Source organism: Anopheles arabiensis, chromosome 2 (genome assembly GCF_016920715.1).
Source record: "Anopheles arabiensis isolate DONGOLA chromosome 2, AaraD3, whole genome shotgun sequence".
NCBI lineage: Eukaryota > Metazoa > Arthropoda > Insecta > Diptera > Culicidae > Anopheles > Anopheles arabiensis.
Genome location: NC_053517.1, coordinates 95,741,859 through 95,766,715, shown reverse-complemented (window position 1 = coordinate 95,766,715; position 24,857 = coordinate 95,741,859). Strand labels below are relative to the sequence as shown.

Genomic DNA, 24,857 nt, shown 5'->3' with positions numbered 1-24,857 from the left:
AGATAAGCCATACGCTCAAGCACAACTATCAAAACTAGGAAAACGAACACACGAGTCTGATAATTCGCATTTTGACCACTCATCTATCGGATTACTATTTATGGCTTATTGTCTGTGTGTGTGCCGATACACATAGAATACTCATTGCTGTAGGCCTTATCTAATCGGATAATGAAATTTACATTTCAAAATAGTCATTCTAAGAATAAAAATAGCCTCATAGCCGCTATTGATTTGTGTGACAAATTAGTCTTTGTTGGATTTATTTTTTTTTCTTTATTTAACTTCAAAAATAGCGTAAAGTAACAAAGCGTTGCACATAACATACGATCGTTTAAAAAGGGGATATTTAAAATGGTAGCGACATTTTTCTTGCCTAAAGTCTTTCCGTTATGTCTTATGTTTTCTCCTGTGGTTTGTACATATATTTAAACATTTTTATTGTATCGGTATTGGAAGCTTATTGTCATTAAATTTCGAGCTTATAACCACCAAAATGTATTATTGTCATAAAACGTTTCTCCGCGTCTTGCAGAAATCACTTTGAGCATGGAATTATTGTCCTTTCTTCTCCTTGTCTCTCTCCATATCTCTCCAACATTTAGCGAGTTGAGAGAGCTTCTCTGCCACTAACAACGCGCCTCGTGTTTAGTTGCGCTTCTTGGCCGGAGTAGGCGGCGGTTTGGCTGCACCCGACGGGAAGATAATGAACAGCGAAAGCTGTACCGCGCTCAGTGCGAGGGCCATCAGATTTTGCACCTTGAACGTTAGAAAACGATCATTAGAAAGCGTGCATACACACCCAGTGCTAGGACGGGGCAGCAGGATATACGTACCACCAGGAAATTGCTGCGCAGTATGATACCGTACAGTAGCCAGGCGAAGGACACGACCGCGCCGAGAAAGATGATGGGAAATGGAAGCCCTTCGGTGCTTTTCTTCTTCAGAATGTCACCCTGGAAAAAGGGAGTCACAGGCGAGTGTGCTTTTACTTTACCCTTACATGATTTGCCTGGAGTTCTTATAGTTGTGGGACACTTAATTAACTCTTTCTGATGGGTAAATAACTTCATATCATGGGAATTGCACTCTACAGTACTCTTGTTGGACAAATCCAACAGGAATTTCCAAAGAGCCTGTCCAAAAAGGGTGCCATATAGTCCAATTTCCAGAAGATTCAAGGAAGTGTCTTACAAATATGAGAACCCCTGCAAAACTCCGTAAAGATGCCCCCTCCCCCTCTCCCCGCTTACCAGTCCGAGCAGCGGCATGCCGACCAAGGTCCACAGCAACCCGGTCAGGATGAGACCGAACCGGAACTCGACCAGCTGCGGGTCCTCGTACTGCACGTACGAAAGCACACCGGCGGTAAGCGCACCGGCCAGCCCGATCTGGCCCCAGACGGCCGTTTTTGCCGGCCCCTCGGTGTACAGATAGAAGCCGCACACGTACAGCAGGTTCAGCGCCAGCCCGATAAAGTTCACCCGTATCATACCGTCGTCCCGCAGCATTTGGCCGAACTGGATGTTGAGCAGGCAGAACACGGTACCGCCCAGGAAGGGCAGGGCGGAGAAGCCGCGCGTGTTGCCCTGGCGACGGATTGCGTTCAGCGCCAACACTCCGCTAAAGAACTGCACCACCGTTACGATGGCTGCCGTCAGCCCGACCGTATCCTTGTACGGCTGCAGTGCAACCGCGATCGATTCCATTGTCCAGTGTCCGGGGAAAGAGTGTTGTTAGCAGGGTAGAGCAAAACACGCAAACTAACCGCACGCGATCGCAGTTGTGCTTACGTAACGAACCACCGTCACTCGAGAGGAGTTTCGTTTAGCGATTGAGTGATGCTGCCGTTTAACGACCTTCTTTCTTTTCGGCTCATCAAATCGAACGCCTTTTTGGCTGGTTGACCGATAAGCGGGCAAGATTATCTCTTGCTTCCGCTGCACGCGGTACTTTTGGAGGTGTTTGTTGTTTTTTTTCACTCTGCACAGCTGTTGGATGATGCGTTTGTTCAGTGGAATAATGACCTCGAACCGTGTGTCTTGTTGCAGGCCGGGAAAGGGGCAACGTTGTCTCGGGTGAACGGTGCGGGACGACGGGTATGCTGGGTCGGCTAGAACCACTTCGCAGTTAGGCCAGATTCTGTTGGACCGGATTTCGGGTGGGGTTGGGTGCAATGTTTTCACCGCCGCGGCCTACGCCGATTGTTTATGTTTTGCTGCGGATAAATTTTGACGTTTCGAGCCGCAAGGCAGCGCAAGACCGGTTGAAAAGGCCTTTTGAATTCAAAAATACCGTTGAGCTTAAACAGCGGTCTCCAACTTGTTGCACGCGGACCACACGTCCGTGGCGTGAAATAGTGAGATTTGCTAAAGATTACATTATTTTCCAACAAAAATGGGCAGAGTTCCTGAAATCATCTGTGATCGTAAACGATGGTATTGGAAACGTTACCTTCCCGGACCAAAATTGAAACCATCGTACCAGGAGATCATCCAAATCAGGAGGTAGATCTATCGATCCACACTCTCTCCATCTCTCGCTCTCACTTGTGGTAGAGGATTTATAGCTCCTCTCTCTAAGTGGGCGCTTATCACTTGCTCTTATCATACGAGAGGAAAGATGACGGAGAGAGCGAGTATCCTTTCTCTCGCTCCTTCCGCTGCCTTTGAGGGATGCTGCGACCAATGGAAACGCTACTAGCGCGGACCAAAATACCAGGCATCGTACCAGGAGATCATCCAAATCAGGAGGTAGATCTATCGATCCACACTCTCTCCATGTCTCGCTCTCGCTGGTGTGGGAAGATCCTCTCTCTTATTGGATGCTTATCACATGCTATCCATGACTTGAGTGAGCTCCTTCCGCTGCATGTGAGGGATGCTGCGACCAATCGAAACGCTACCAGCGCGGACCAAAATACCAGGCATCGTAACAGGAGACCATCCAAATCAGGAGGTAGATCTATCGATCCACACTCTCTCCATGTCTCGCTCTCGCTGGTGTGAGAAGATCTAAAGTCTCTCTGTCGCTCATGCTCTTATCATACGAGAGGAAAGACGACGAAGAGAGTGAGTATCCTCTCTCTCCTTTTCGCTTTATTTGAGGGATGCTGCGACCAATCGAAACGCCACCAGCGCGGACCAAAATACCAGGGTAGATCATATCTATCGATCCACACTCTCTCCATGTCTCGCTCTCGCTGGTGTGAGAAGATCTAAAGCTCCTCTCTCTTAATGGGCGCTTATCACATGCTCTTATCATACGAGAGGAAAGATGACGGAGAGAGTGAGTATCCTCTCTTCCGCCCGATACTGCGACCAATCGAAACGCCACCAGCGCGGACCAAAATACCAGGCATCGTACCAAGAGAGCCCATCGAGGTCTCATCCACACTCTCTCGCAGCCGCTCTGGATGCTTATCACATGCTCTTATCATACGAGAGGAAAGATGACGGCGAGAGTGAGTATCCTTTCTCTCGCTCCTTCCGCTGCATGTGAGGGATGCTGCGACCAATCGAAACGCTACCAGCGCGGACCAAAATACCAGGCATCGTAACAGGAGACCATCCAAATCAGGAGGTAGATCTATCGATCCACACTCTCTCCATGTCTCGCTCTCGCTGGTGTGAGAAGATCTAAAGCTCCTCTCTCTTATTGTGCGCTTATCACATGCTCTTATCATACGAGAGGAAAGACGACGAAGAGAGTGAGTATCCTTTCTCTCGCTCCTTTCGCTTTATTTGAGGGATGCTGCGACCAATCGAAACGCCACCAGCGCGGACCAAAATACCAGGCATCGTAACAGGAGACCATCCAAATCAGGAGGTAGATCTATCGATCCACACTCTCTCCATGTCTCGCTCTCGCTGGTGTGAGAAGATCTAAAGCTCCTCTCTCTTATTGGGCGCTTATCACATGCTCTTATCATACGAGAGGAAAGAAGGCGATGAGAGTGAGTATCCTTTCTCTCACTTCTTCCGCTACACAAACGCTACCAGATCATCAAGAGGTAGATCTATCGATCCACACTCTCTCCATGTCTCGCTCTCGTTAGTGTGAGAAGATCCATAGCTCCTCTCTCTTATTGGGCGCTTATCACATGCTCTTATCATACGAGAGGAAAGAAGGCGATGAGAGTGAGTAAGAGATACTGCGACCAATCGAAACGCCACCAGCGCGGACCAAAATACCAGGCATCGTACCAGGAGACCATCCAAATCAGGAGGTAGATCTATCGATCCACACTCTCTCCATGTCTCGCTCTCGCTGGTGTGGGAAGATCCTCTCTCTTATTGGATGCTTATCACATGCTCTTATCATACGAGAGGAAAGATGAGTGAGTATCTCTCTCTTCCGCTCCTTCCGCTGCCTTTTCCAAATCAGACTCTTAATGGGCGCTTATCACATGCTCTTATCATACGAGAGGAAATATGACGGAGAGAGTGAGTATCCTTTCTCTCGCTCCTTCCGCTGCCTTTGAGAGATGCTGCGACCAATCGAAACGCTACTAGCGCGGACCAAAATACCAGGCATCGTAACAGGAGACCATCCAAATCAGGAGGTAGATCTAGATCTCAAAGTCGGCGGAAGGAGCGAGAGAAAGGATACTCACTCTCATCGCCTTCTTTCCTCTCGTATGATAAGAGCATGTGATAAGCGCACAATAAGAGAGAGGAGCTTTAGATCTTCTCACACCAGCGAGAGCGAGACATGGAGAGAGTGTGGATCGATAGATCTACCTCCTGATTAGGATGGTCTCCTGTTACGATGCCTGGTATTTTGGTCCGCGCTGGTAGCGTTTCGATTGGTCGCAGCATCCCTCACATGCAGCGGAAGGAGCGAGAGAAAGGATACTCACTCTCGCCGTCATCTTTCCTCTCGTATGATACAGGGTTTCCCACGATTTATTGGTCAGTTCCCATGATTTTTTGGTGCGTTCTCACGATTTTTTGGTCGTATCCCATAGATTTTTGGTTCGTTCCCATAATTTATTGGTATTTTCCGATTGGACATCAATACAATTGCACCAAAAAATTCTGGGAAACGACCAAAAAATCGTGGGAACGCACCAAACAAACATGGGAACCCACCAAAAATTGATGGGAACCAACCAATAAATCGTGAGAAACCCTGTAAGAGCATGTGATAAGCATCCAATAAGAGAGAGGATCTTCCCACACCAGCGAGAGCGAGACATGAAGAGAGTGTGGATCGATAGATCTACCTCCTGATTTGGATGGTCTCCTGGTACGATGCCTGGTATTTTGGTCCGCGCTAGTAGCGTTTCGATTGGTCGCAGCATCTCTCCAAGGCAGCGGAAGGAGCGAGAGAAAGGATACTCACTCTCTCCGTCATCTTTCCTCTCGTATGATAAGAGCATGTGAGAAGCGCCCACTAAGAGAGAGGAGCTATGGATCTTCTCACACTAACGAGAGCGAGACATGGAGAGAGTGTGGATCGATAGATCTACCTCCTGATTTGGATGGTCTCCTGTTACGATGCCTGGTATTTTGGTCCGCGCTGGTAGCGTTTCGATTGGTCGCAGCATCCCTCACATGTAGCGGAAGAAGTGAGAGAAAGGATACTCACTCTCATCGCCTTCTTTCCTCTCGTATGATAAGAGCATGTGATAAGCGCCCATTAAGAGAGAGGAGCTTTAGATCTTCTCACACCAGCGAGAGCGAGACATGGAGAGAGTGTGGATCGATAGATCTACCTCCTGATTTGGATGGTCTCCTGTTACGATGCCTGGTATTTTGGTCCGCGCTGGTAGCGTTTCGATTGGTCGCAGCATCCCTCAAAGGCAGCGGAAGGAGCGAGAGAAAGGATACTCACTCTCTCCGTCATATTTCCTCTCGTATGATAAGAGCATTTGATAAGCGCCCATTAAGAGAGAGGAGCTGTAGATCTTCTCACACCAGCGAGAGCGAGACATGGAGAGAGTGTGGATCGATAGATCTACCTCCTGATTTGGATGGTCTCCTGGTACGATGCCTGGTATTTTGGTCCGCGCTGGTGGCGTTTCGATTGGTCGCAGTATCTCTCAAATGTAGCGGACGGAGCGAGAGAAAGGATACTCACTCTCTCCGTCATCTTTCCTCTCGTATGATAAGAGCATGTGATAAGCGCCCATTAAGAGAGAGGAGCTTTAGATCTTCTCACACCAGCGAGAGCGAGACATGGAGAGAGTGTGGATCGATAGATCTACCTCCTGATTTGGATGGTCTCCTGGTACGATGCCTGGTATTTTGGTCCGCGCTGGTGGCGTTTCGATTGGTCGCAGCATCCCTCACATGCAGCGGAAGGAGCGAGAGAAAGGATACTCACTCTCATCGTCTTCTTTCCTCTCGTATGATAAGAGCATGTGATAAGCATCCAATAAGAGAGAGGATCTTCCCACACCAGCGAGAGCGAGACATGGAGAGAGTGTGGATCGATAGATCTACCTCCTGATTTGGATGGTCTCCTGTTACGATGCCTGGTATTTTGGTCCGCGCTAGTAGCGTTTCGATTGGTCGCAGCATCCCCCAAATAAAGCGAAAGGAGCGAGAGAAAGGATACTCACTCTCATCGTCTTCTTTCCTCTCATATGATAAGAGCATGTGATAAGCGCACAATATGAGAGAGGAGCTTTAGATCTTCCCACACTAGCGAGAGCGAGACATGGAGAGAGTGTGGATCGATAGATCTACCTCCTGATTTGGATGGTCTCCTGTTACGATGCCTGGTATTTTGGTCCGCGCTGGTAGCGTTTCGATTGGTCGCAGCATCCCTCACATGTAGCGGAAGAAGTGAGAGAAAGGATACTCACTCTCATCGCCTTCTTTCCTCTCGTATGATAAGAGCATGTGATAAGCGCCCAATAAGAGAGAGGAGCTTTAGATCTTCTCACACCAGCGAGAGCGAGACATGGAGAGAGTGTGGATCGATAGATCTACCTCCTGATTTGGATGGTCTCCTGGTACGATGCCTGGTATTTTGGTCCGCGCTGGTAGCGTTTCGATTGATCGCAGCATCCCTCACATGTAGCGGAAGAAGTGAGAGAAAGGATACTCACTCTCATCGTCTTCTTTCCTCTCGTATGATAAGAGCATGTGATAAGCATCCAATAAGAGAGAGGATCTTCCCACACCAGCGAGAGCGAGACATGGAGAGAGTGTGGATCGATAGATCTACCTCCTGATTTGGATGGTCTCCTGTTACGATGCCTGGTATTTTGGTCCGCGCTGGTAGCGTTTCGATTGGTCGCAGCATCCCTCACATGTAGCGGAAGAAGTGAGAGAAAGGATACTCACTCTCATCGTCTTCTTTCCTCTCATATGATAAGAGCATGTGATAAGCGCACAATATGAGAGAGGAGCTTTAGATCTTCCCACACTAGCGAGAGCGAGACATGGAGAGAGTGTGGATCGATAGATCTACCTCCTGATTTGGATGGTCTCCTGTTACGATGCCTGGTATTTTGGTCCGCGCTGGTGGCGTTTCGATTGGTCGCAGCATCCCTCAAAGGCAGCGGAAGGAGCGAGAGAAAGGATACTCACTCTCTCCGTCATATTTCCTCTCGTATGATAAGAGCATATGATAAGCATCCAATAAGAGAGAGGATCTTCCCACACCAGCGAGAGCGAGACATGGAGAGAGTGTGGATCGATAGATCTACCTCCTGATTTGGATGGTCTCCTGTTACGATGCCTGGTATTTTGGTCCGCGCTAGTAGCGTTTCGATTGGTCGCAGCATCCCCCAAATAAAGCAAAAGGAGCGAGAGAAAGGATACTCACTCTCATCGTCTTCTTTCCTCTCATATGATAAGAGCATGTGATAAGCGCACAATATGAGAGAGGAGCTTTAGATCTTCCCACACTAGCGAGAGCGAGACATGGAGAGAGTGTGGATCGATAGATCTACCTCCTGATTTGGATGGTCTCCTGTTACGATGCCTGGTATTTTGGTCCGCGCTGGTAGCGTTTCGATTGGTCGCAGCATCCCTCAAAGGCAGCGGAAGGAGCGAGAGAAAGGATACTCACTCTCTCCGTCATATTTCCTCTCGTATGATAAGAGCATGTGATAAGCGCACAATAAGAGAGAGGAGATCTTCTCACACCAGCGAGAGCGAGACATGGAGAGAGTGTGGATCGATAGATCTACCTCCTGATTTGGATGGTCTCCTGGTACGATGCCTGGTATTTTGGTCCGCGCTGGTAGCGTTTCGATTGGTCGCAGCATCCCTCACATGCAGCGGAAGGAGCGAGAGAAAGGATACTCACTCTCATCGTCTTCTTTCCTCTCGTATGATAAGAGCATGTGATAAGCATCCAATAAGAGAGAGGATCTTCCCACACCAGCGAGAGCGAGACATGGAGAGAGTGTGGATCGATAGATCTACCTCCTGATTTGGATGGTCTCCTGTTACGATGCCTGGTATTTTGGTCCGCGCTAGTAGCGTTTCGATTGGTCGCAGCATCCCCCAAATAAAGCGAAAGGAGCGAGAGAAAGGATACTCACTCTCATCGTCTTCTTTCCTCTCATATGATAAGAGCATGTGATAAGCGCACAATATGAGAGAGGAGCTTTAGATCTTCCCACACTAGCGAGAGCGAGACATGGAGAGAGTGTGGATCGATAGATCTACCTCCTGATTTGGATGGTCTCCTGTTACGATGCCTGGTATTTTGGTCCGCGCTGGTAGCGTTTCGATTGGTCGCAGCATCCCTCACATGTAGCGGAAGAAGTGAGAGAAAGGATACTCACTCTCATCGCCTTCTTTCCTCTCGTATGATAAGAGCATGTGATAAGCGCCCAATAAGAGAGAGGAGCTTTAGATCTTCTCACACCAGCGAGAGCGAGACATGGAGAGAGTGTGGATCGATAGATCTACCTCCTGATTTGGATGGTCTCCTGGTACGATGCCTGGTATTTTGGTCCGCGCTGGTAGCGTTTCGATTGATCGCAGCATCCCTCACATGTAGCGGAAGAAGTGAGAGAAAGGATACTCACTCTCATCGTCTTCTTTCCTCTCGTATGATAAGAGCATGTGATAAGCATCCAATAAGAGAGAGGATCTTCCCACACCAGCGAGAGCGAGACATGGAGAGAGTGTGGATCGATAGATCTACCTCCTGATTTGGATGGTCTCCTGTTACGATGCCTGGTATTTTGGTCCGCGCTGGTAGCGTTTCGATTGGTCGCAGCATCCCTCACATGTAGCGGAAGAAGTGAGAGAAAGGATACTCACTCTCATCGTCTTCTTTCCTCTCATATGATAAGAGCATGTGATAAGCGCACAATATGAGAGAGGAGCTTTAGATCTTCCCACACTAGCGAGAGCGAGACATGGAGAGAGTGTGGATCGATAGATCTACCTCCTGATTTGGATGGTCTCCTGTTACGATGCCTGGTATTTTGGTCCGCGCTGGTAGCGTTTCGATTGGTCGCAGCATCCCTCAAAGGCAGCGGAAGGAGCGAGAGAAAGGATACTCACTCTCGCCGTCATCTTTCCTCTCGTATGATAAGAGCATGTGATAAGCATCCAATAAGAGAGAGGATCTTCCCACACCAGCGAGAGCGAGACATGGAGAGAGTGTGGATCGATAGATCTACCTCCTGATTTGGATGGTCTCCTGGTACGATGCCTGGTATTTTGGTCCGCGCTAGTAGCGTTTCGATTGGTCGCAGCATCCCCCAAATAAAGCAAAAGGAGCGAGAGAAAGGATACTCACTCTCATCGTCTTCTTTCCTCTCATATGATAAGAGCATGTGATAAGCGCACAATATGAGAGAGGAGCTTTAGATCTTCCCACACTAGCGAGAGCGAGACATGGAGAGAGTGTGGATCGATAGATCTACCTCCTGATTTGGATGGTCTCCTGTTACGATGCCTGGTATTTTGGTCCGCGCTGGTAGCGTTTCGATTGGTCGCAGCATCCCTCAAAGGCAGCGGAAGGAGCGAGAGAAAGGATACTCACTCTCTCCGTCATATTTCCTCTCGTATGATAAGAGCATGTGATAAGCGCACAATAAGAGAGAGGAGCTTTAGATCTTCTCACACCAGCGAGAGCGAGACATGGAGAGAGTGTGGATCGATAGATCTACCTCCTGATTTGGATGGTCTCCTGGTACGATGCCTGGTATTTTGGTCCGCGCTGGTAGCGTTTCGATTGGTCGCAGCATCCCTCACATGCAGCGGAAGGAGCGAGAGAAAGGATACTCACTCTCATCGTCTTCTTTCCTCTCGTATGATAAGAGCATGTGATAAGCATCCAATAAGAGAGAGGATCTTCCCACACCAGCGAGAGCGAGACATGGAGAGAGTGTGGATCGATAGATCTACCTCCTGATTTGGATGGTCTCCTGTTACGATGCCTGGTATTTTGGTCCGCGCTGGTAGCGTTTCGATTGGTCGCAGCATCCCTCACATGTAGCGGAAGAAGTGAGAGAAAGGATACTCACTCTCATCGCCTTCTTTCCTCTCGTATGATAAGAGCATGTGATAAGCGCCCAATAAGAGAGAGGAGCTTTAGATCTTCTCACACCAGCGAGAGCGAGACATGGAGAGAGTGTGGATCGATAGATCTACCTCCTGATTTGGATGGTCTCCTGTTACGATGCCTGGTATTTTGGTCCGCGCTGGTGGCGTTTCGATTGGTCGCAGCATCCCTCAAAGGCAGCGGAAGGAGCGAGAGAAAGGATACTCACTCTCTCCGTCATATTTCCTCTCGTATGATAAGAGCATTTGATAAGCGCCCATTAAGAGAGAGGAGCTGTAGATCTTCTCACACCAGCGAGAGCGAGACATGGAGAGAGTGTGGATCGATAGATCTACCTCCTGATTTGGATGGTCTCCTGGTACGATGCCTGGTATTTTGGTCCGCGCTGGTGGCGTTTCGATTAGTCGCAGCATCCCTCACATGCAGCGGAAGGAGCGAGAGAAAGGATACTCACTCTCATCGTCTTCTTTCCTCTCGTATGATAAGAGCATGTGATAAGCATCCAATAAGAGAGAGGATCTTCCCACACCAGCGAGAGCGAGACATGGAGAGAGTGTGGATCGATAGATCTACCTCCTGATTTGGATGGTCTCCTGTTACGATGCCTGGTATTTTGGTCCGCGCTGGTAGCGTTTCGATTGGTCGCAGCATCCCTCACATGTAGCGGAAGAAGTGAGAGAAAGGATACTCACTCTCATCGCCTTCTTTCCTCTCGTATGATAAGAGCATGTGATAAGCGCCCAATAAGAGAGAGGAGCTTTAGATCTTCTCACACCAGCGAGAGCGAGACATGGAGAGAGTGTGGATCGATAGATCTACCTCCTGATTTGGATGGTCTCCTGTTACGATGCCTGGTATTTTGGTCCGCGCTGGTGGCGTTTCGATTGGTCGCAGCATCCCTCAAAGGCAGCGGAAGGAGCGAGAGAAAGGATACTCACTCTCTCCGTCATATTTCCTCTCGTATGATAAGAGCATTTGATAAGCGCTCATTAAGAGAGAGGAGCTGTAGATCTTCTCACACCAGCGAGAGCGAGACATGGAGAGAGTGTGGATCGATAGATCTACCTCCTGATTTGGATGGTCTCCTGTTACGATGCCTGGTATTTTGGTCCGCGCTGGTGGCGTTTCGATTAGTCGCAGCATCCCTCACATGCAGCGGAAGGAGCGAGAGAAAGGATACTCACTCTCATCGTCTTCTTTCCTCTCGTATGATAAGAGCATGTGATAAGCATCCAATAAGAGAGAGGATCTTCCCACACCAGCGAGAGCGAGACATGGAGAGAGTGTGGATCGATAGATCTACCTCCTGATTTGGATGGTCTCCTGTTACGATGCCTGGTATTTTGGTCCGCGCTGGTGGCGTTTCGATTAGTCGCAGCATCCCTCACATGCAGCGGAAGGAGCGAGAGAAAGGATACTCACTCTCATCGTCTTCTTTCCTCTCGTATGATAAGAGCATGTGATAAGCATCCAATAAGAGAGAGGATCTTCCCACACCAGCGAGAGCGAGACATGGAGAGAGTGTGGATCGATAGATCTACCTCCTGATTTGGATGGTCTCCTGTTACGATGCCTGGTATTTTGGTCCGCGCTGGTAGCGTTTCGATTGGTCGCAGCATCCCTCACATGTAGCGGAAGAAGTGAGAGAAAGGATACTCACTCTCATCGCCTTCTTTCCTCTCGTATGATAAGAGCATGTGATAAGCGCCCAATAAGAGAGAGGAGCTTTAGATCTTCTCACACCAGCGAGAGCGAGACATGGAGAGAGTGTGGATCGATAGATCTACCTCCTGATTTGGATGGTCTCCTGTTACGATGCCTGGTATTTTGGTCCGCGCTGGTGGCGTTTCGATTGGTCGCAGCATCCCTCAAAGGCAGCGGAAGGAGCGAGAGAAAGGATACTCACTCTCTCCGTCATATTTCCTCTCGTATGATAAGAGCATTTGATAAGCGCCCATTAAGAGAGAGGAGCTGTAGATCTTCTCACACCAGCGAGAGCGAGACATGGAGAGAGTGTGGATCGATAGATCTACCTCCTGATTTGGATGGTCTCCTGGTACGATGCCTGGTATTTTGGTCCGCGCTGGTGGCGTTTCGATTAGTCGCAGCATCCCTCACATGCAGCGGAAGGAGCGAGAGAAAGGATACTCACTCTCATCGTCTTCTTTCCTCTCGTATGATAAGAGCATGTGATAAGCATCCAATAAGAGAGAGGATCTTCCCACACCAGCGAGAGCGAGACATGGAGAGAGTGTGGATCGATAGATCTACCTCCTGATTTGGATGGTCTCCTGTTACGATGCCTGGTATTTTGGTCCGCGCTGGTAGCGTTTCGATTGGTCGCAGCATCCCTCACATGTAGCGGAAGAAGTGAGAGAAAGGATACTCACTCTCATCGCCTTCTTTCCTCTCGTATGATAAGAGCATGTGATAAGCGCCCAATAAGAGAGAGGAGCTTTAGATCTTCTCACACCAGCGAGAGCGAGACATGGAGAGAGTGTGGATCGATAGATCTACCTCCTGATTTGGATGGTCTCCTGGTACGATGCCTGGTATTTTGGTCCGCGCTGGTAGCGTTTCGATTGGTCGCAGCATCCCTCAAAGGCAGCGGAAGGAGCGAGAGAAAGGATACTCACTCTCTCCGTCATATTTCCTCTCGTATGATAAGAGCATTTGATAAGCGCCCATTAAGAGAGAGGAGCTGTAGATCTTCTCACACCAGCGAGAGCGAGACATGGAGAGAGTGTGGATCGATAGATCTACCTCCTGATTTGGATGGTCTCCTGGTACGATGCCTGGTATTTTGGTCCGCGCTGGTGGCGTTTCGATTAGTCGCAGCATCCCTCACATGCAGCGGAAGGAGCGAGAGAAAGGATACTCACTCTCATCGCCTTCTTTCCTCTCGTATGATAAGAGCATGTGATAAGCGCCCAATAAGAGAGAGGAGCTTTAGATCTTCTCACACCAGCGAGAGCGAGACATGGAGAGAGTGTGGATCGATAGATCTACCTCCTGATTTGGATGGTCTCCTGGTACGATGCCTGGTATTTTGGTCAGCGCTAGTAGCGTTTCGATTGGTCGCAGCATCCCCCAAATAAAGCGAAAGGAGCGAGAGAAAGGATACTCACTCTTTCCGTCATATTTCCTCTCGTATGATAAGAGCATGTGATAAGCGCCCATTAAGAGAGAGGAGCTGTAGATCTTCTCACACCAGCGAGAGCGAGACATGGAGAGAGTGTGGATCGATAGATCTACCTCCTGATTTGGATGGTCTCCTGGTACGATGCCTGGTATTTTGGTCCGCGCTAGTAGCGTTTCGATTGGTCGCAGCATCCCCCAAATAAAGCGAAAGGAGCGAGAGAAAGGATACTCACTCTTTCCGTCATATTTCCTCTCGTATGATAAGAGCATGTGATAAGCGCCCATTAAGAGAGAGGAGCTGTAGATCTTCTCACACCAGCGAGAGCGAGACATGGAGAGAGTGTGGATCGATAGATCTACCTCCTGATTTGGATGGTCTCCTGTTACGATGCCTGGTATTTTGGTCCGCGCTAGTAGCGTTTCGATTGGTCGCAGCATCCCTCACATGTAGCGGAAGGAGCGAGAGAAAGGATATTCACTCTCATCGTCTTCTTTCCTCTCATATGATAAGAGCATGTGATAAGCGCCCATTAAGAGAGAGGAGCTGTAGATCTTCTCACACCAGCGAGAGCGAAACATGGAGAGAGTGTGGATCGATAGATCTACCTCCTGATTTGGATGGTCTCCTGGTACGATGCCTGGTATTTTGGTCCGCGCTAGTAGCGTTTCGATTGGTCGCAGCATCCCCCAAATAAAGCGAAAGGAGCGAGAGAAAGGATACTCACTCTCATCGTCTTCTTTCCTCTCATATGATAAGAGCATGTGATAAGCGCACAATATGAGAGAGGAGCTTTAGATCTTCCCACACTAGCGAGAGCGAGACATGGAGAGAGTGTGGATCGATAGATCTACCTCCTGATTTGGATGGTCTCCTGGTACGATGCCTGGTATTTTGGTCCGCGCTGGTGGCGTTTCGATTGGTCGCAGCATCCCTCAAAGGCAGCGGAAGGAGCGAGAGAAAGGATACTCACTCTCTCCGTCATCTTTCCTCTCGTATGATAAGAGCAAGTGATAAGCGCCCACTAAGAGAGAGGAGCTATAAATCTCTCAACATGAGAGATGTGGATCGATAGATCTACCTCCTGATTGAGATATTTTGGTCTGTAGCCTTGGTCCCATCCCCAAATAAAGAGCGAGAGAAAGGATACTCACTCTCATCGTCTTCTTTCCTCTCATGGCAGAGCTTTAGATCTTCCCACACTAGCGAGAGCGAGACATGGAGAGAGTGTGGATCGATAGATCTACCTCCTGATTTGATGGTCCTGGTACGATGCCTTATTTTGGTCCGCGCTAGTAGCGTTTCGATTGGTCGCAGCATCCCCCAAATAAAGCGAAAGGAGCGAGAGAAAGGATACTCACTCTCATCGTCTTCTTTCCTCTCGTATGATAAGAGCATGTGATAAGGAGAGAGGAGCTGTAGATCTTCTCACACCAGCGAGAGCGAGACATGGAGAGAGTGTGGATCGATAGATCTACCTCCTGATTTGGATGGTCTCCTGTTACGATGCCTGGTATTTTGGTCCGCGCTAGTAGCGTTTCGATTGGTCGCAGCATCCCTCAAAGGCAGCGAAAGGAGCGAGAGAAAGGATACTCACTCTCTCCGTCATCTTTCCTCTCGTATGATAAGAGCATGTGATAAGCGCACAATATGAGAGAGGAGCTTTAGATCTTCCCACACTAGCGAGAGCGAGACATGGAGAGAGTGTGGATCGATAGATCTACCTCCTGATTTGGATGGTCTCCTGTTCGATGCCTGGTATTTTGGTCCGCGCTAGTAGCGTTTCGATTGGTCGCAGCATCCCCCAAATAAAGCGAAAGGAGCGAGAGAAAGGATACTCACTCTCATCGTCTTCTTTCCTCTCATATGATAAGAGCATGTGATGGAGCCATATGAGAGAGATCTTCCAGATCTGTCATAAGACAGCATCTTCCCACACTAGCGAGAGCGAGACATGGAGAGAGTGTGGATCGATAGATCTACCTCCTGATTTGGATGGTCTCCTGTTACGATGCCTGGTATTTTGGTCCGCGCTAGTAGCGTTTCGATTCGAGCATCCCCAAATCGCAGCATCCCTAAAGCGAACAAATATGAGAGAGAAAGATCTCTCTCCATAAGAGATGGTCTCTGATTGGTCGCAGATCCTAAGAGAGAGGGTTTAGATCTTTCACTCGTAGGAGCAGATAAGCAAGACATGGAGAGAGAGAGAGATAGATCTTCCTGAGAGAGTGTGGATCGATGGTGGATGGTCCTACGATGCCTGGTATTTTGGTCCGCGCTGGTGGCGTTTCGATTAGTCGCAGCATCCCTCACATGCAGCGGAAGGAGCGAGAGAAAGGATACTCACTCTCATCGTCTTCTTTCCTCTCATATGATAAGAGCATGTGATAAGCGCACAATATGAGAGAGGAGCTTTAGATCTTCCCACACTAGCGAGAGCGAGACATGGAGAGAGTGTGGATCGATAGATCTACCTCCTGATTTGGATGGTCTCCTGTTACGATGCCTGGTATTTTGGTCCGCGCTGGTGGCGTTTCGATTGGTCGCAGCATCCCTCAAAGGCAGCGGAAGGAGCGAGAGAAAGGATACTCACTCTCTCCGTCATATTTCCTCTCGTATGATAAGAGCATGTGATAAGCATCCAATAAGAGAGAGGATCTTCCCACACCAGCGAGAGCGAGACATGGAGAGAGTGTGGATCGATAGATCTACCTCCTGATTTGGATGGTCTCCTGTTACGATGCCTGGTATTTTGGTCCGCGCTAGTAGCGTTTCGATTGGTCGCAGCATCCCCCAAATAAAGCAAAAGGAGCGAGAGAAAGGATACTCACTCTCATCGTCTTCTTTCCTCTCATATGATAAGAGCATGTGATAAGCGCACAATATGAGAGAGGAGCTTTAGATCTTCCCACACTAGCGAGAGCGAGACATGGAGAGAGTGTGGATCGATAGATCTACCTCCTGATTTGGATGGTCTCCTGTTACGATGCCTGGTATTTTGGTCCGCGCTGGTAGCGTTTCGATTGGTCGCAGCATCCCTCAAAGGCAGCGGAAGGAGCGAGAGAAAGGATACTCACTCTCTCCGTCATATTTCCTCTCGTATGATAAGAGCATGTGATAAGCGCACAATAAGAGAGAGGAGCTTTAGATCTTCTCACACCAGCGAGAGCGAGACATGGAGAGAGTGTGGATCGATAGATCTACCTCCTGATTTGGATGGTCTCCTGGTACGATGCCTGGTATTTTGGTCCGCGCTGGTAGCGTTTCGATTGGTCGCAGCATCCCTCACATGCAGCGGAAGGAGCGAGAGAAAGGATACTCACTCTCATCGTCTTCTTTCCTCTCGTATGATAAGAGCATGTGATAAGCATCCAATAAGAGAGAGGATCTTCCCACACCAGCGAGAGCGAGACATGGAGAGAGTGTGGATCGATAGATCTACCTCCTGATTTGGATGGTCTCCTGTTACGATGCCTGGTATTTTGGTCCGCGCTGGTAGCGTTTCGATTGGTCGCAGCATCCCTCACATGTAGCGGAAGAAGTGAGAGAAAGGATACTCACTCTCATCGCCTTCTTTCCTCTCGTATGATAAGAGCATGTGATAAGCGCCCAATAAGAGAGAGGAGCTTTAGATCTTCTCACACCAGCGAGAGCGAGACATGGAGAGAGTGTGGATCGATAGATCTACCTCCTGATTTGGATGGTCTCCTGTTACGATGCCTGGTATTTTGGTCCGCGCTGGTGGCGTTTCGATTGGTCGCAGCATCCCTCAAAGGCAGCGGAAGGAGCGAGAGAAAGGATACTCACTCTCTCCGTCATATTTCCTCTCGTATGATAAGAGCATTTGATAAGCGCCCATTAAGAGAGAGGAGCTGTAGATCTTCTCACACCAGCGAGAGCGAGACATGGAGAGAGTGTGGATCGATAGATCTACCTCCTGATTTGGATGGTCTCCTGGTACGATGCCTGGTATTTTGGTCCGCGCTGGTGGCGTTTCGATTAGTCGCAGCATCCCTCACATGCAGCGGAAGGAGCGAGAGAAAGGATACTCACTCTCATCGTCTTCTTTCCTCTCGTATGATAAGAGCATGTGATAAGCATCCAATAAGAGAGAGGATCTTCCCACACCAGCGAGAGCGAGACATGGAGAGAGTGTGGATCGATAGATCTACCTCCTGATTTGGATGGTCTCCTGTTACGATGCCTGGTATTTTGGTCCGCGCTGGTAGCGTTTCGATTGGTCGCAGCATCCCTCACATGTAGCGGAAGAAGTGAGAGAAAGGATACTCACTCTCATCGCCTTCTTTCCTCTCGTATGATAAGAGCATGTGATAAGCGCCCAATAAGAGAGAGGAGCTTTAGATCTTCTCACACCAGCGAGAGCGAGACATGGAGAGAGTGTGGATCGATAGATCTACCTCCTGATTTGGATGGTCTCCTGTTACGATGCCTGGTATTTTGGTCCGCGCTGGTGGCGTTTCGATTGGTCGCAGCATCCCTCAAAGGCAGCGGAAGGAGCGAGAGAAAGGATACTCACTCTCTCCGTCATATTTCCTCTCGTATGATAAGAGCATTTGATAAGCGCTCATTAAGAGAGAGGAGCTGTAGATCTTCTCACACCAGCGAGAGCGAGACATGGAGAGAGTGTGGATCGATAGATCTACCTCCTGATTTGGATGGTCTCCTGTTACGATGCCTGGTATTTTGGTCCGCGCTGGTGGCGTTTCGATTAGTCGCAGCATCCCTCACATGCAGCGGAAGGAGCGAGAGAAAGGATACTCACTCTCATCGTCTTCTTTCCTCTCGTATGATAAGAGCATGTGATAAGCATCCAATAAGAGAGAGGATCTTCCCACACCAGCGAGAGCGAGACATGGAGAGAGTGTGGATCGATAGATCTACCTCCTGATTTGGATGGTCTCCTGTTACGATGCCTGGTATTTTGGTCCGCGCTGGTGGCGTTTCGATTAGTCGCAGCATCCCTCACATGCAGCGGAAGGAGCGAGAGAAAGGATACTCACTCTCATCGTCTTCTTTCCTCTCGTATGATAAGAGCATGTGATAAGCATCCAATAAGAGAGAGGATCTTCCCACACCAGCGAGAGCGAGACATGGAGAGAGTGTGGATCGATAGATCTACCTCCTGATTTGGATGGTCTCCTGTTACGATGCCTGGTATTTTGGTCCGCGCTGGTAGCGTTTCGATTGGTCGCAGCATCCCTCACATGTAGCGGAAGAAGTGAGAGAAAGGATACTCACTCTCATCGCCTTCTTTCCTCTCGTATGATAAGAGCATGTGATAAGCGCCCAATAAGAGAGAGGAGCTTTAGATCTTCTCACACCAGCGAGAGCGAGACATGGAGAGAGTGTGGATCGATAGATCTACCTCCTGATTTGGATGGTCTCCTGTTACGATGCCTGGTATTTTGGTCCGCGCTGGTGGCGTTTCGATTGGTCGCAGCATCCCTCAAAGGCAGCGGAAGGAGCGAGAGAAAGGATACTCACTCTCTCCGTCATATTTCCTCTCGTATGATAAGAGCATTTGATAAGCGCCCATTAAGAGAGAGGAGCTGTAGATCTTCTCACACCAGCGAGAGCGAGACATGGAGAGAGTGTGGATCGATAGATCTACCTCCTGATTTGGATGGTCTCCTGGTACGATGCCTGGTATTTTGGTCCGCGCTGGTGGCGTTTCGATTAGTCGCAGCATCCCTCACATGCAGCGGAAGGAGCGAGAGAAAGGATACTCACTCTCATCGTCTTCTTTCCTCTCGTATGATAAGAGCATGTGATAAGCATCCAATAAGAGAGAGGATCTTCCCACACCAGCGAGAGCGAGACATGGAGAGAGTGTGGATCGATAGATCTACCTCCTGATTTGGATGGTCTCCTGTTACGATGCCTGGTATTTTGGTCCGCGCTGGTAGCGTTTCGATTGGTCGCAGCATCCCTCACATGTAGCGGAAGAAGTGAGAGAAAGGATACTCACTCTCATCGCCTTCTTTCCTCTCGTATGATAAGAGCATGTGATAAGCGCCCAATAAGAGAGAGGAGCTTTAGATCTTCTCACACCAGCGAGAGCGAGACATGGAGAGAGTGTGGATCGATAGATCTACCTCCTGATTTGGATGGTCTCCTGGTACGATGCCTGGTATTTTGGTCCGCGCTGGTAGCGTTTCGATTGGTCGCAGCATCCCTCAAAGGCAGCGGAAGGAGCGAGAGAAAGGATACTCACTCTCTCCGTCATATTTCCTCTCGTATGATAAGAGCATTTGATAAGCGCCCATTAAGAGAGAGGAGCTGTAGATCTTCTCACACCAGCGAGAGCGAGACATGGAGAGAGTGTGGATCGATAGATCTACCTCCTGATTTGGATGGTCTCCTGGTACGATGCCTGGTATTTTGGTCCGCGCTGGTGGCGTTTCGATTAGTCGCAGCATCCCTCACATGCAGCGGAAGGAGCGAGAGAAAGGATACTCACTCTCATCGCCTTCTTTCCTCTCGTATGATAAGAGCATGTGATAAGCGCCCAATAAGAGAGAGGAGCTTTAGATCTTCTCACACCAGCGAGAGCGAGACATGGAGAGAGTGTGGATCGATAGATCTACCTCCTGATTTGGATGGTCTCCTGGTACGATGCCTGGTATTTTGGTCAGCGCTAGTAGCGTTTCGATTGGTCGCAGCATCCCCCAAATAAAGCGAAAGGAGCGAGAGAAAGGATACTCACTCTTTCCGTCATATTTCCTCTCGTATGATAAGAGCATGTGATAAGCGCCCATTAAGAGAGAGGAGCTGTAGATCTTCTCACACCAGCGAGAGCGAGACATGGAGAGAGTGTGGATCGATAGATCTACCTCCTGATTTGGATGGTCTCCTGGTACGATGCCTGGTATTTTGGTCCGCGCTAGTAGCGTTTCGATTGGTCGCAGCATCCCCCAAATAAAGCGAAAGGAGCGAGAGAAAGGATACTCACTCTTTCCGTCATATTTCCTCTCGTATGATAAGAGCATGTGATAAGCGCCCATTAAGAGAGAGGAGCTGTAGATCTTCTCACACCAGCGAGAGCGAGACATGGAGAGAGTGTGGATCGATAGATCTACCTCCTGATTTGGATGGTCTCCTGTTACGATGCCTGGTATTTTGGTCCGCGCTAGTAGCGTTTCGATTGGTCGCAGCATCCCTCACATGTAGCGGAAGGAGCGAGAGAAAGGATATTCACTCTCATCGTCTTCTTTCCTCTCATATGATAAGAGCATGTGATAAGCGCCCATTAAGAGAGAGGAGCTGTAGATCTTCTCACACCAGCGAGAGCGAAACATGGAGAGAGTGTGGATCGATAGATCTACCTCCTGATTTGGATGGTCTCCTGGTACGATGCCTGGTATTTTGGTCCGCGCTAGTAGCGTTTCGATTGGTCGCAGCATCCCCCAAATAAAGCGAAAGGAGCGAGAGAAAGGATACTCACTCTCATCGTCTTCTTTCCTCTCATATGATAAGAGCATGTGATAAGCGCACAATATGAGAGAGGAGCTTTAGATCTTCCCACACTAGCGAGAGCGAGACATGGAGAGAGTGTGGATCGATAGATCTACCTCCTGATTTGGATGGTCTCCTGGTACGATGCCTGGTATTTTGGTCCGCGCTGGTGGCGTTTCGATTGGTCGCAGCATCCCTCAAAGGCAGCGGAAGGAGCGAGAGAAAGGATACTCACTCTCTCCGTCATCTTTCCTCTCGTATGATAAGAGCAAGTGATAAGCGCCCACTAAGAGAGAGGAGCTATAAATCCTCTACCACAAGTGAGAGCGAGAGAGTGTGGATCGATAGATCTACCTCCTGATTTGGATGATCTCCTGGTACGATGCCTGGTATTTTGGTCCGCGCTAGTAGCGTTTCGATTGGTCGCAGCATCCCCCAAATAAAGCGAAAGGAGCGAGAGAAAGGATACTCACTCTCATCGTCTTCTTTCCTCTCATATGATAAGAGCATGTGATAAGCGCACAATATGAGAGAGGAGCTTTAGATCTTCCCACACTAGCGAGAGCGAGACATGGAGAGAGTGTGGATCGATAGATCTACCTCCTGATTTGGATGGTCTCCTGTTACGATGCCTGGTATTTTGGTCCGCGCTAGTAGCGTTTCGATTGGTCGCAGCATCCCTCACATGTAGCGGAAGGAGCGAGAGAAAGGATATTCACTCTCATCGTCTTCTTTCCTCTCATATGATAAGAGCATGTGATAAGCGCCCATTAAGAGAGAGGAGCTGTAGATCTTCTCACACCAGCGAGAGCGAAACATGGAGAGAGTGTGGATCGATAGATCTACCTCCTGATTTGGATGGTCTCCTGGTACGATGCCTGGTATTTTGGTCCGCGCTAGTAGCGTTTCGATTGGTCGCAGCATCCCCCAAATAAAGCGAAAGGAGCGAGAGAAAGGATACTCACTCTCATCGTCTTCTTTCCTCTCATATGATAAGAGCATGTGATAAGCGCACAATATGAGAGAGGAGCTTTAGATCTTCCCACACTAGCGAGAGCGAGACATGGAGAGAGTGTGGATCGATAGATCTACCTCCTGATTTGGATGGTCTCCTGGTACGATGCCTGGTATTTTGGTCCGCGCTGGTGGCGTTTCGATTGGTCGCAGCATCCCTCAAAGGCAGCGGAAGGAGCGAGAGAAAGGATACTCACTCTCTCCGTCATCTTTCCTCTCGTATGATAAGAGCAAGTGATAAGCGCCCACTAAGAGAGAGGAGCTATAAATCCTCTACCACAAGTGAGAGCGAGAGAGTGTGGATCGATAGATCTACCTCCTGATTTGGATGATCTCCTGGTACGATGCCTGGTATTTTGGTCCGCGCTAGTAGCGTTTCGATTGGTCGCAGCATCCCCCAAATAAAGCGAAAGGAGCGAGAGAAAGGATACTCACTCTCATCGTCTTCTTTCCTCTCATATGATAAGAGCATGTGATAAGCGCACAATATGAGAGAGGAGCTTTAGATCTTCCCACACTAGCGAGAGCGAGACATGGAGAGAGTGTGGATCGATAGATCTACCTCCTGATTTGGATGGTCTCCTGTTCCGATGCCTGGTATTTTGGTCCGCGCTAGTAGCGTTTCGATTGGTCGCAGCATCCCCCAAATAAAGCGAAAGGAGCGAGAGAAAGGATACTCACTCTCTCCGTCATCTTTCCTCTCGTATGATAAGAGCATGTGATAAGCATCCAATAAGAGAGAGGATCTTCCCACACCAGCGAGAGCGAGACATGGAGAGAGTGTGGATCGATAGATCTACCTCCTGATTTGGATGGTCTCCTGTTACGATGCCTGGTATTTTGGTCCGCGCTAGTAGCGTTTCGATTGGTCGCAGCATCCCTCAAAGGCAGCGGAAGGAGCGAGAGAAAGGATACTCACTCTCTCCGTCATCTTTCCTCTCGTATGATAAGAGCATGTGATAAGCGCACAATATGAGAGAGGAGCTTTAGATCTTCCCACACTAGCGAGAGCGAGACATGGAGAGAGTGTGGATCGATAGATCTACCTCCTGATTTGGATGGTCTCCTGTTCCGATGCCTGGTATTTTGGTCCGCGCTAGTAGCGTTTCGATTGGTCGCAGCATCCCCCAAATAAAGCGAAAGGAGCGAGAGAAAGGATACTCACTCTCATCGTCTTCTTTCCTCTCATATGATAAGAGCATGTGATAAGCGCACAATATGAGAGAGGAGCTGTAGATCTTCTCACACCAGCGAGAGCGAGACATGGAGAGAGTGTGGATCGATAGATCTACCTCCTGATTTGGATGGTCTCCTGTTACGATGCCTGGTATTTTGGTCCGCGCTAGTAGCGTTTCGATTGGTCGCAGCATCCCTCAAAGGCAGCGGAAGGAGCGAGAGAAAGGATACTCACTCTCTCCGTCATATTTCCTCTCGTATGATAAGAGCATGTGATAAGCGCCACTAAGAGAGAGGAGCTTTAGATCTTCTCACACCAGCGAGAGCGAGACATGGAGAGAGTGTGGATCGATAGATCTACCTCCTGATTTGGATGGTCTCCTGGTACGATGCCTGGTATTTTGGTCCGCGCTGGTGGCGTTTCGATTAGTCGCAGCATCCCTCACATGCAGCGGAAGGAGCGAGAGAAAGGATACTCACTCTCATCGTCTTCTTTCCTCTCATATGATAAGAGCATGTGATAAGCGCACAATATGAGAGAGGAGCTTTAGATCTTCCCACACTAGCGAGAGCGAGACATGGAGAGAGTGTGGATCGATAGATCTACCTCCTGATTTGGATGGTCTCCTGTTACGATGCCTGGTATTTTGGTCCGCGCTAGTAGCGTTTCGATTGGTCGCAGCATCCCTCAAAGGCAGCGGAAGGAGCGAGAGAAAGGATACTCACTCTCTCCGTCATATTTCCTCTCGTATGATAAGAGCATGTGATAAGCGCCCACTAAGAGAGAGGAGCTTTAGATCTTCTCACACCAGCGAGAGCGAGACATGGAGAGAGTGTGGATCGATAGATCTACCTCCTGATTTGGATGGTCTCCTGGTACGATGCCTGGTATTTTGGTCCGCGCTGGTGGCGTTTCGATTAGTCGCAGCATCCCTCACATGCAGCGGAAGGAGCGAGAGAAAGGATACTCACTCTCATCGTCTTCTTTCCTCTCATATGATAAGAGCATGTGATAAGCGCACAATATGAGAGAGGAGCTTTAGATCTTCCCACACTAGCGAGAGCGAGACATGGAGAGAGTGTGGATCGATAGATCTACCTCCTGATTTGGATGGTCTCCTGTTACGATGCCTGGTATTTTGGTCCGCGCTAGTAGCGTTTCGATTGGTCGCAGCATCCCTCAAAGGCAGCGGAAGGAGCGAGAGAAAGGATACTCACTCTCTCCGTCATATTTCCTCTCGTATGATAAGAGCATGTGATAAGCGCCCACTAAGAGAGAGGAGCTTTAGATCTTCTCACACCAGCGAGAGCGAGACATGGAGAGAGTGTGGATCGATAGATCTACCTCCTGATTTGGATGGTCTCCTGGTACGATGCCTGGTATTTTGGTCCGCGCTGGTGGCGTTTCGATTAGTCGCAGCATCCCTCACATGCAGCGGAAGGAGCGAGAGAAAGGATACTCACTCTCATCGTCTTCTTTCCTCTCGTATGATAAGAGCATGTGATAAGCATCCAATAAGAGAGAGGATCTTCCCACACTAGCGAGAGCGAGACATGGAGAGAG

At 49.1% G+C, this 24,857-nt stretch overlaps 1 protein-coding gene across 1 annotated transcript; it reads right to left on the bottom strand.

Annotated features, from left to right (window-relative positions):
* Positions 1–252: 252 nt before the first annotated feature.
* On the bottom strand, positions 253–2,213 carry LOC120896356 (sugar transporter SWEET1-like). The gene is made up of 3 exons (XM_040300404.1): positions 1,254–2,213; positions 837–956; positions 253–759 (listed from the first exon to the last, which is right to left on the bottom strand). Exons 1-3 carry the CDS (start codon positions 1,707–1,709, stop codon positions 649–651), a joined length of 687 nt encoding a protein of 228 aa, XP_040156338.1. The 5' UTR covers positions 1,710–2,213; the 3' UTR covers positions 253–648.
* Positions 2,214–24,857: the final 22,644 nt, after the last annotated feature.